Source organism: Mercenaria mercenaria, chromosome 9, assembly GCF_021730395.1.
Source record: "Mercenaria mercenaria strain notata chromosome 9, MADL_Memer_1, whole genome shotgun sequence".
NCBI classification, from domain to species: Eukaryota; Metazoa; Mollusca; class Bivalvia; order Venerida; family Veneridae; genus Mercenaria; species Mercenaria mercenaria.
The window spans coordinates 82,139,511-82,152,721 of NC_069369.1; the positions used below are offsets into that span (position 1 = coordinate 82,139,511).

Sequence of the window (13,211 nt, forward strand, 5' to 3'; positions counted from 1 at the left end):
CAAAATACATCATATTTAAGGGAGTTCCCTGGCCAACTTGCTTAGGCTGCTGACTTCGAACTACTTGCCTACAAAACCTTGCTAGTGGGGTTGATTTCTTTCATGTGAGGAAGCCATCCAGCTGGCATATGGAAAATGGGAGGTTCTTCCCAGGTACTGGCCATTGGCGGAAATAATTCCCGGAGACGCACCTCACTTCGTCTTCCACCATCAAAGGCAGGAATAACAATAATTGGGACGGTCGATGTGACAGTGAACCTAGCAAATGTTTTGGTAACTTACTTAGTAAAAATGAAATCAAAGAAGCTGTTGCTAATGTCTGTAAGTAAAGGAATCCTAAATATAGTTATTGGTTATTAGCTTTGTAATGGGAAATACGCACGAGTTCTTCAGCAGAAATATTGCGCGACTTTAAGAGCGCAATATTTTTCCGCTGAAGAACGAGTGCATATTTTCCGATGCAAAGATAATAACCTTTTTATTACATACGCATCTACACGTATAAATATTGTGTAAATATCATAATTATGTTCAATAGCCTGAATAGGATTGACAGTACTGAACTAAATAGAAAAAATTAGTGCAGCAACACACACTGAATTACGTTACGCACCCGATATGAAATTCAGGCGTCAGTGTATGGAAAAATATTGACGTTTCTGGTACCAGTGTAACTTAACGTGGAATAGAAACGAGTATGTAATAAGCATTACTATTGTTATGGTGGTTAATTTTGATTATCTAAATATTTAAACGGATCTATGATTGTAGACATAATTTCAAATAACACATTTTAATTTGTCTATTTTATAATGTTCTTCAGCTGCCACGAGGTTGATGGCAAAGTGAGAGATTTTAACAGAAATTGGGCCAAGAACTGCACCTTTACACCGAGTCCGTTACTTGACAACAACTTTACCATGATTGTTGAGAAGAAGCAGCTGTCAGAAAGACTTGATGCAACAAGTATGTACCTGTATTCATAACATCTACGGTACTAGCTTTGAGCAAACTTTATGTAGTTTCTAGAATTGGAGGGAGAAATATTTGTACAGCATTACATTTATTATGCTTCCGGAAGGGGTAGCATATAGTCCATGATATTCCCAACTATAGTGCCATCTTAGAGTATTTCTCGGCAACCACTGCCTAGAATTAAGTCAAAATTCATAGGACTCCTCACTCTTTTAAGAGGAGGTGCGCATATTTTCTTCATTATCCGTTGGAATGAGTGCAGATATCGTAGTGACAAAGTGAGCTATTGTGATCACCCTTCGTCCGTCGTCAAACCGTGCGTCCGTCCGTCAACAATTTCTTGTCTGCACGATATTGGTTTCATTTATGATTTTATTTTAACCAAACTTACACACAACTTGTATCACCATAAGATCTTGGTTCCTTTCTTGAACTGGCCAGATCCAATAATGGGTTCCAGAGTTATGATCCCTGAAAGGGCCAAAATTAGCTATCTTGACCTTGTCTGCACAATAGCAGCTTTATTTATGATTTTATTTTTACCAAACTTGCACACAACTTGTATCACCATAAGATCTTGGTTCCTTTCTTGAACTGGCCAGATTCCATTATGGGTTCCAGAGTTATGGCCCCTGAAAGGCCCAAAATTAGCTATTTTGACCTTGTCTGCACAATAGCAGCTTTGTTTATGATTTGATTTTTACCAAACTTGCACACAAGTTGTATCACCATAAGATCACGGTTCCTTTCTTGAACTGGCCAGATTCCTTTATGGGTCTAGAGTTAAGGCCCCTGAAGGGGTCAAAATTAGCTATTTTGACCTTGTGTGCACAATTGCAGCTTCATTTATGATTTAATTTTAACCAAACTTGCACAAAACTTTTGTCACCATAAGATCTTGGTTCTTTTCTTAAACCGGCCAGATCTCATACTTGGTTCCAGAGTTATGGCCCCTGATAGGGCCGGAATTAGCTATTTTGACCTTGTCTGCACAATAGCAGCTTCATTTAAGATTTGAATTTAATCAAACTTGCACAAAACTTGTGTCACCATAAGATCTTGGTTCCTTTCTTGAACCGGCCAGATCCCATTATGAGTTCCAGAGTTATGGCCCCTGAAAGGGCCAAAATTGGCTATTTTGACCTTGTCTGCACAACAGCAGCTTCATTTATGATTTGATTTTAACCAAACTTGCACACAACTTGTATCACCATAAGATCTCGATTCCTTTTTATACATAGCCCGCAGGAACGTATTATGTTATCGCCTCGGTGTCAGTCTGTCTGTGTGTTGGTTAGCAATTTCCCTTCCGCTCTGTAACTCTTGAACCCCTTGATGGATTTCAGAGAAACCTGACACAAATGTTCACCTCATTGAAACGACGTGCAGAGCGCATGTTTCGGGTGGCTCACTTCAATGTCAAGGTCACATTTAGGGGTCAAAGATCATATGACTTTGATTTGTGTGAATATTGCTCTGCATTTGCGTTACATTGCTGTGCTCTTGTTTTTATTTGGCAGATCCTTCTTTTGTTTGCTTACAATGTTTTTTTTTAATTACTTCCCTTTTATCTTACTATAAATAGCTTATTTAGTAACTTTTTTATTGTTGGCTGTAGGGAAAAACCGAGACCACTTTTCTGTGGTACAACATGGATGGTACCTCCAATTTTTAGGTGTATTTTGACATATCTGTACCTTATAAAATTTTTTTCTTTTTGTTTTTGGTTAAAGCAATGGTACTCAGGTGAGCCATGTAGGGCCATCATGGCCTTCTTTGTCGTGGATATCCTGATTTTATTTTTTATTATACCCTATTTATCCACACATTGGATATAAAATAACAGTAAAACCTTATTATCAAAGTTATTCCATTTAATTTTTACCTATTTATTTTATCATGAACACAACCTTCCGTAATTACATCCAACTTATTTTGAGTCATTCTCAGTCGACACAAGTCATTCTATTTATATAAGGCTTTCCCGCCAAGAATAATATTTAAAAATAAAAGAAAGGCATGAAAAACATGAAATACATGTTAAATGTAATCCACAAATATAAGTGCCGACGGAGCACTTAAATAAAAGAATAGGGTCCGCCGGAAAATGTAAACAATATATTTTATAGAATCGCTAAGTCTGCGACACTCTTGTTGTATTTCTTGTTTCTTATTTGATGTGCTAATTCATATTTTCACTTATATTTACAAACATGCTTGATACATACACATAATTTTACAATAATCTGCAGAAGATAATTCAAAGATAATTTATTTCCTTCAATGAACATGAAGACCCGTCAAGTAACCGCGGGAATGTGGGAAATTCATAGTAGGCGAAACAATGAATACTCACTAATTTTGTACCACTTTATGATTAAGTGGACCAATTTTTTCAGTTATGAAATAATATGAAAATAAGTTGGTTACATTTTATAAAATCATTCGCTTGTCATTGGATAAAAAAATGTTTGAACTAGATCTATAAACTGGGCTTTAAATCGGGGCGTGTTAGAATTCACAATAAATGTTAATGTTATTCTTACGGAAGCGTAAACTTGCTCAGATCATAATTACATGGTTCGATTTGATTTCCAGATAAACAAAAGAAAGTCAAGCTCTGTATTTTCTGCAACAAATAACAGTTGGCATACAGGCCAGTAAGAGAACATTATGACGTCAGTTATGACGTCAGATTGCCACTCGTCGTCCAATAAATGAAACCCAGCATATTTTTAAATCTTTATGCCCCCAGCATCTACTGATGCGGGAGGCATATAGTGATTGTCCTGTCTGTCCATCTGTTCGTTCGTTCGTCCGTCCGTCCGTACCAGGTTAACCAAATGGGATCGTTTCGTCTAGCATCAATACCCCTTACTAGAATGAATTGATACCAAGCGTATGCCATAGGTTATTCTGCTATTACTCAATCACTTACGCCTTACAGTTTAACCCGTCCTTTCAGTGAAAATCTGGGAAAGCATTTGTTGAATTTTTTGTTGAAACCAAAAGTTCTGCCATGAAATTATTGCCTGCACCTGTTTTTAAATGGAAAATATCTACATTAATGTTGCTTTTCGCCCTGTGAAAATGGCTAAATCTAGACTTGTCTTACCCAGAGAGAAAGATGTCGTTTCTTACATGATATTTGCCTTGTTGATTCAGAGTATTTAGAACAAAAAAATTAGGACATATTTTAATGAAAATAGCAAGTCAAAACTGTAAACTGTTGCCTGAAAACATTTGTTTATGATATTGCTCTGTTCTTCACCATTTAAGTACGTGTTAAACCTAGATGATTTTCTGCAGTTTTATCTAAAAGTTCGGAATACTAAATGTAACTTCGTTGTCGGCCTTTTAAAAAAAATATTGTTATTATAATTTAAATACATTGTATTTTTCACACATCAGTTTTAAGATTAAATTTATTAAACTAATTTTTGGAGTTTAAACAACAATTTCGTTTGAAACATTCCCTACGTTCAAGAAGAATTTTTGTTTCTGTATGTAGAAATCTGACATTATAAACAATAATTATAATTATGGCTCTACAAGATTAAGAAAAATGTCAGCTTTCTGTTATTTTCCATTTTTTAAAATTCAAAACCAACAAAAATCGGCCCTTTGATAAAGGTTTGAAGTTACCTGGTAAAATATTTCTTCAGGGAAGTGAGCTCGAGTTAAGCATATCACCACATGCAATCGCATGCTGTTTTTGCTTCAGAATCCCTTTAGATCAATCTCTGATCATCTAATTATCGCCACTTAACATGTGACTGGTAAACCCTTTGAACAATAAGTGTTATAGCTCCATGATTAACATGAGGTAATATGCTAATTACACGCTAATCGATAGTGGCGAAAACAAAATATCGATCGCTAACGACTGGTCGATATTTACAGGTATGGACGACAGCATAATACAGATAAATGTATTGATTTATACGGAGTTTCTACTCCCCGTATTAGACCTTCCTGGGTCGCCCCAAAGATATTTAGTTTGTATCTTATTTCAGTGAAATAAAAGAACAAAGACTAATTGTACTGTCGTGTTTATTTATAGTGGAACTGCCGCAACTTAAATTCAAGGAAAGCACTTTGTTCATAGACAATGAATGCAAGATGATAAACATTTCTGATTATCTGGAGCAACCAGTACCCCCAACGTCGACGGAGTTGTCTTTCAGTTTGCATTTATCAATGGATGGAATAGTTGTATACAAGAAAATCACGGAAAAGTTACAGGTAAAATTTACTGGGATTTGAAATTTGCTTTTTCTGCTAAATTCGACGTGCATCATACATTTTACAGACAAAGAAAAAATAGTTTAATGTTATGCTGTACTTGGAATTTCGGGTAGATTATGTTTGTATGGATTGTAAAACGAAACATGACATAAAAAGAAAGAAAAGTAGATCTAGTTCCGACATTCCTGCAGTAACAGTTATGTTTGTAAATATTATCATTTCAGAAATACTTGAACTTTATGTAAAAGTATAATTTAATATGGTTTAGATCTACCATTTTTGTTTTAATTTAAGCAACATATGACAACATATTCTTCTAAAACAAAGACGTAGGTAATGCATATTACTTAAAACAGTCAAAGCACAGGCAAAATACAGAAACAGATTTAAAGATTTTGATCTATGGAAGTTGAAATGCATGCCATATTTTTAAGGATATTTATACGTATATAACATCACTTAAGACTGTAAGTCCTGTCAGATTTTTTTTTTCAAATGAGGATGCCGTGCCCCTTACAGGGACCACTAGAACTAGAAATAGAGATAAAATATAAGCAACGTTTTCTTATGAACCACTTGATGGATCCTTATGAAACTTAGTCGATAGCGCCATTATAAGGTCCTAACTGGACGTTGTTGAAAAAGGATTCTTAGCCCTTTTTAAGGACAGATAAATTAAAAATAGACATACATTTAAGTTAAATCTTCTCATGAACCGCTCGATGGATCTTCACTAGGCTTGGTATATACCATCATTTTAAAGTCTTCTCCAAATCTAATTCAAATCGGGATTCCTGGTCCTTTTCAGGGCTACTAGAGCTTATAATAGAAATAAGACGTCTTTTCATTGACCGCTTCATTAAAGTTGATCTGTAGAACCATTGCAAGGTCGTGGTTTAGTATTGTTGAGGATGCTATGCCCATTTCAGGGACCACTAGAACTAAAAATACAAGTAAAGAAACGTCTTCTTTAACGGCTCTTAATGGAACTTGGAACAATATTTTGACCCCATGCTTCCATCATTTCTTCGTTTAGTCAAGTGCGCTGTCAACATACAGATAAAAATATAGAGACCTTAAACGATTTCTTGTCACGGACCACTAAATCGATCTTCATCAAACATTGTCTGTAACATTTGATCATTACAAGGTCTCCTCCAACATTTATTCACTTGGCTTCCAGTAAGAAAAAACGTTTAATAGCCTCTCATGAACTGATTGAATGATCTTCATGAAACTTGTTCTGTCGCATCATTAAAAGGTCCCCTCAAAATTTGATAAGTATATGCACTTGGTCCTTTCTAGGACTGCTAGATCTAAAACTTGAAAACCCATTAATAGATTTTCATAAAGTTCGATCTATAAGAAGAAATGAAGAAATTTGTACCGAGACCCTATAAAGAGATACTATCGAAAGGCTTGTCCAAATATCTCCTCTTACATTTTCCGGTCCAATCATCAAGAACAATATCACTATGAAGTGAATATGCACATGTTGTCACTTGACACGATATATGTGAACTGTACCGGCTACAAGAGTAATGACCCTTTAATATCAATACAAATGCTCTATTTGCTTCACATTTAACTCCTGTAACGGTATTCACGTGACCTAGCCCAAACGTATTGGATCAGGCATAATATTCGTGTTTTATTATTTCTACAGAAAATGTTTGTCGAATTTTATTATTTGTTACTGGACATTTTAATGGCGTTTATTTTTAGCTCACCTGTCACAAAGTGACAAGGTGAGCTTTTGTGATCGCGCGGTGTCCGTCGTCCGTCGTCCGTCCGTGCGTCCGTGCGTCCGTAAACTTTTGCTTGTGACCACTCTAGAGGTCACATTTTTCATGGGATCTTTATGAAAGTTGGTCAGAATGTTCATCTTGATGATATCTAGGTCAAGTTCGAAACTGGGTCACGTGCCATCAAAAACTAGGTCAGTAGGTCTAAAAATAGAAAAACCTTGTGACCTCTCTAGAGGCCATATATTTCATAAGATCTTCATGAAAATTGGTCAGAATGTTCACCTTGATGATATCTAGGTCAAGTTCGAAACTGGGTCACGTGGGTTCAAAAACTAGGTCAGTAGGTCTAAAAATAGAAAAACCTTGTGACCTCTCTAGAGGCCATATTTTTCATGAGATCTTCATGAATATTGGTCAGAATGTTCACCTTGATGATATCTAGGTCAAGTTCGAAACTGGGTCACGTAGGGTCAAAAACTAGGTCATTAGGTCTAAAAATAGAAAAACCTTGTGACCTCTCTAGAGGCCATATTTCTCAATGGATCTTCATGAAAATTGGTCAGAATGTTCACCTTGATGATATCTAGGTCAAGTTCGAAACTGGGTCACGTGGGGTCAAAAACTAGGTCATTAGGTCTAAAAATAGAAAAACCTTGTGACCTCTCTAGAGGCCATATTTCTCAATGGATCTTCATGAAAATTGGTCAGAATGTTCAGCTTGATGATATCTAGGTTAAGTTCGAAACTGGGTCACGTGGGGTTAAAAACTAGGTCAGTAGATCTAAAAATAGAAAAACCTTGTGACCTCTCTAGAGGCCATATTTTTCATGAGATCTTCATGATTATTGGTCAGAATGTTCACCTTGATGATATCTAAGTCAAGTTCAAAACTGGGTCACGTGGGGTTAAAAACTAGGTCAGTAGGTCTAAAAATAGAAAAAACCTTGTGACCTCTCTAGAGGCCATATTTCTCAACGGATCTTCATGAAAATTAGTGAGAATGTTCAGCTTGATGATATCTAGGTCAGGTTTGTAACTGGGTCATGTGCGGTCAAAAACTAGGTCAGTAGGTCGAAAAATAGAAAAACCTTGTGACCTCTCTAGAGGCCATATTTTTCAATGGATCTTCAAGAAAATTGGTCAGAATTTTTTATCTTGATGATATCTAGGTCACATGTGCTCAAAAACTAGGTCAGTATGTCAAATAATAGAAATAATGAGGTCATACTCAGTTCAACACTGGGTCATGTGGGGATAGGTGAGCGATTCAGGACCATCATGGTCCTCTTGTTCATTTTCAGGATTTGGCATTGAACACATTGTCAACATATCAGTTGAAACGTGGTAACCGATATCTATTAAAAGTGACACCAATGTATACACGTCTTGCTAATGGTGTAATGTGTTCAGATACAATTACCTGGCAGGGGAAGCCATGTCATATGCTTATTGTGGTTAACAAGTTTCGACCAAGGCTGGTCAAAGCTGTCAGCAAGAAAAAGATGTCTAGACGGGCTGTAAGGAGATGAAAATGTGCACTGAATCACTCAGACAAATTCTCACTATCACAGGGACATACAAATAAAGACAGATTGTTAAACATTTCAAAAGTAAGAGGTGATACAGAATATTTTCCAAAAGTATAATCGTTTACAAGTTTGGACCAAAGCTGCCAGCCAGTGCTCTCATCAAGAGAAAGATATCTAGGCGGGCAGTATGGAAATAAAGATGTGCACTGAATTACTCAAAAACTCACTATCAAAGGGGCGTAGAAGAAAAAGCGTTTGAACATTCCAGAAGTAAGAGGTGAAATAAGAATTTGCCGAAAAAGTCCTGTGGTTTAGTGTGTATCAGATAGGTATTAGTTAACAGTTTCCTGTTTATAGATGTAATCGTTATTAAGTTTGGACCAGAGCTGCCAGCCAGTGCTCTCAGCAAGATAAAGATATCTAGGCGGTCTGTATGGAAATGAAGATGTGCACTGAATCACTCAAAAACTCCCTATCAAAGGGACATACAAATAAAGACAAATTTTGAACATTTCAGAAGTAAAAACTGAAACGGAATGTCTTCCGAATAACACTTGTTAAGTGTGTAAATTGTTATTTGTTAAAGATTTTCTTTTTAGTACAAATGTATAATTATTAACTCACCTCATCAAAAAGATCAGGGTGAGCTATTAGGGTAGGCAGATGACAGGCGTCTATCGTCCATCGGCTTGTGTCCGTCGCCAAGCCGCAGCATCTTTAGTTAAATATCTCGCACTGATCAAATGATCAAAATTTCACAAGTTTGTGTGTAGTATCCTGTCATGGGCATCTCAGCATTTTTTTTATTCATATTATCCTGATTAAACCCTTTTAAAGGCCGACAGAGCTAATAAATAAGAATAAACCTTCAAACAACTTTTCTCACGAACCGCTTCACCAAGGGTCCCCAGAGGCCGAATGGAAAAGAACGGGGACTTTCAGTCTCTTGCCCCACACCGTTGTGAGTTGAGTTGTAGAATTTTTTAATGTCAGGAAGTCATCCGACTTGTTTACGAAGGTTAGAGGGTCACTTGGTATCTTCATCCACCATCGGAAGTTGGAAATATGATCACATTTGTGTCTGCGCGATGTTAAACCCAACAAAATAATCTTCACCGAACTTGGTCTGCAGCATCCTTTTCTGGAAGTTTTTAAAGTTTGTTTAAATAATTTCGATTGACATTTTGACCACCAGGGCTTTAAAAACGTAATCAAAACTTTTTTTCACAATAACTGCTAGATAGTTCCTTTTACAGAGACATCTGAAGTTTATTAAGATGCTTCCGTTTATAAAATATCGTGGTTTAGGGGCCGTTAGGACTATAGATAGAAAAAAAACAACTTTAAATATAGTCCTATTCAACAACATGTGTATGTGCGTGTGTGCGTGCGCGCGTCCGTCCGTCTGTGCGTGCGTCCGTCCGATTTGGTCCGCACCATAACTTTGACATGCATGGACCAATCTTGTTTATATTTGGCATAAATGTTTACCGCAATTTGAAGGCCTGTCATGCGTTAACCATATGTTCCTATCTCAAAGGTCAAGGTTACAGTTGGAGGTCAAAGGTCAAATTGAAGTTTGTCCAGAGCATTTCCTTTTTCATGCATGGTGGGATTTTGATGTAACTTGGCATGGATGTTCACCATTATGAGACGGAGTGTCATGCGCAAGAACCAGGTCCCTAGGTCCAAGGTCAAGGTCACACTTGACAGCTTGCGGGCTCGACATTCTGCCCGTGGGCATACTTGTTAGTATTATAAGATGTCTGCAGCCAGTCGGCCTCAGTTTCATAACAAGACATCTCGTAAACAATCTATCTATTTTCAACCCAATGTCACAGGACCTTTTCTTGGACGGCCCCTTCAGATCTAGGTAATTCATTCCGAATAAGGTTTGCCGTTAAACTGTTGGTTTATTTCAGAGTCACTCACGGGTAACTTGCTGCCATATTATTTCAGGAAAAAGAAAGGGGAATGGCAGATTTTCTTATTTAGTAAAAGAAATTGATATTTTTCATTTCAAAATGGTTATTTTATGGAAAAATGTTTTGGGTGACCGACTACCAGACTTCTTCCGATGTGCTCGTAAACAACCATGATTGGTGTAGATGTGTTTGTATGTTTGTGATGCGTAAATAGTGGGAACTGTAAACATATACGTGTCTGGGAACTATAAACATATTCATGTCAAAACCTGCTGCCGTGAGTTAAAAATTATTTCACATGTTTCTTGGTTTATTTTTTACAAATTATTCCGATGTATTAAAACCATTAATAGTCACTAGAGCTTGACAAACGGCATTTCCTCCCAGATAGTAGACCGAATTTGAAATTTGGCACAAATGTTCCTTAGGTAACCAATATCGTTTCAATTATTCTAATTGGTCAGAAAAAAAACTTCCTAATTATATGATCTGATTTTGAAATAAGTGCAAAAAATATTCTTTGTGTGATCAAAATTGTAAAAGCCATTTTCATCAGAAAAAAAAAACAAAACATTACTGCCATGGTGCGGGGATAATTTTCTAAATGCTTTTTGGATAAACTCTGTCCCAAAACTGTAACCCGTTTCAGCCATGAATCTCAGGTGAGCTGTGTTGGGACATCATGATTCTCTTGTTAATCATTATTACCCCATATTTCAGCAGTATTAGAAGGAAGACACATTAGTCTCAAGGAGTGATTGTGTTGTCAAAATGTTAATGTGATTGTGTTGTGTTTCTGAAGAGTATTTGTTAAATAAAACAAAATTTGCTGTAGTTGATTTTGATCTCTCTTGTGATCCCATATTTACATCTAAACCAATGTCCTCTGTAAAAATTTTCTGCTATTACTTTACTTTGTGTTAACAACGACAGTACCCATCTTATGGTACTTCATTACCTCACCGTACTTGGACTTGGTGATGTTACAGTTCGTGGTCCTATAGGATCTTGGCTCCCAATTAGTGGTCTTTGAAAAAACAAATCTCCTTAGACCTGTGCTATGGGGAGTGAGAGACCTTGTACATTTAAATCACTTTTGATTGGATTTTCACCATACTTGACAAAAATGTCTTTATCTGAACCTTACGATTATGTTCGCCAAAAGTTTGCTACAAGCAGGCTTGCATAGATTTCTAAAATTGGTTCAAATAGATTCGTTTGCTTGTATATTTGCAGCCAGAGCTACAACTAGAAAATACATTTAGATAATTTTTCTCATGAATATTTATTTAAAAAGGGTTTTGTGTAGTATTTAGAACAATCACAGTCCACAAATTTCAACAGTTAAGTTGTCACCCATATGAAATTTCGAGAGCAGTTTTTTACAATTTTAACTCAAGCTGGTTACAACGGGAGGATGATGGTGGCCAGATGGGTAACAGATGTGCGTAAGACTTTGAGAGGGATTTAAACAATCATTAGAGCTCACATGTTTCATTTTTACATAGTCACTCTCGAAGCCTGGCTTGAGTTAATACATAACTTGAATTCTTAATAGGAGCGGTACTTTCGATCGCAAACACTGCAAATGCATATATCCACATTGAGAAGCCAATATTTGTCTATTTGTTTCAGTTACAACCCAAGTTCTGAAAGATTTCCCGTGAGTCTCTTTGAATGCAGTCACTGAAATGTAAACTATAATTTCCGGTAAACACTATTTGTATAAGGAAGCACAATATGATGCACTCATCCCTTGTATTTAGCAATAAAGTACTTACAAAATGGCTTGCCGGTCAACGTTTAAAACTATTAGCTCTTGACCGACATGTATATTACTTACAGGTATTAGCCATTCAGTGTATTACTGCACATCATCAGAAAATCTTCAAATGTTTTTACCCAACAAGACAGTGATGTAGTAATATACACTTCCACCTTGTGGCCCCATGTGGTTCTGGGACAATCTGTGTATGAAAAGAATTGGAACCACTGCCTTACCCTTGCATGATCGTAAGAGGCGACTAATAGGGTCTTAACACTTTGTTTTGCAGTAACTCTGTGATTCCATCAGGTATGCAAATTTTGATTCCATTTTTTCCCCTGTGATGGATCCCTGTGGAATGAGAAGGTACAACTTCAATGCCAAAGAAACATCGTAACGAAATAAACATATGATAAATTTATGACCAAATAAAAGATCATTTGGATGGAAAAAAAACACTACTTTTGTAGAAATGTTGGTTTATCCCCGTCGATAATGCAACCAAGCGCCGTAAACAAGGCTGTAAAACTCCACTTCCGGTTCCCGCTGTTAGAGCTACGTGATCCGACTCGACTCAATTCCATCCGGGAAATAAACACCAAAGGACGCCCTTTTGGGTTTCGACAAGGTTATAATATTATATTATCATTACACATACATATCTGACGAACATGAACAAGTTTCGTAAGTATCTGGAGACATTTAAAACAAAGTTAGGCCTGATAGTATATGGGGGTATGTTTTCAAAACCTGTTCATGACTCAAGGGCATACCTAGGGCGATAAGAATTATACGCACGGGAAAAGGGCTTGCTGTTGGAGGGGTTGACGCCCTCCCGCCTGAGGGGGTACTGCTTAGGATGTTACTTTGACAAAAATATGATACTAGTACGCACGTGCGTATAGACTAGTACGTAACGGTAGTTATGCACTTGCATGATGATGATTATATACTACTATAAGCTTTTCACAGTGTCTGTGATTTTGCTTGACTAGTTGGATAAAATGAATATTCAAATGTT

The 13,211-nt window shown here is 36.7% G+C and overlaps 1 protein-coding gene across 4 annotated transcripts in view; it reads left to right on the forward strand.

Moving 5' to 3' along the window:
- The window catches only part of LOC123547600 (uncharacterized), a 34,994-nt gene extending 23,735 nt beyond the window's left edge, over positions 1-11,259 (forward strand). For all 4 annotated transcript variants that reach the window (XM_053551884.1, XM_045334832.2, XM_053551885.1 and 1 more), the window contains 3 exons: positions 824-966; positions 5,039-5,220; positions 8,273-11,259. In XM_053551884.1, coding sequence (XP_053407859.1) covers positions 824-966; positions 5,039-5,220; positions 8,273-8,500 — 553 coding nt within the window. In that variant the 3' untranslated portion in view covers positions 8,501-11,259. The remainder of the gene's footprint in view (positions 1-823; positions 967-5,038; positions 5,221-8,272) is intronic.
- Positions 11,260-13,211: the final 1,952 nt, after the last annotated feature.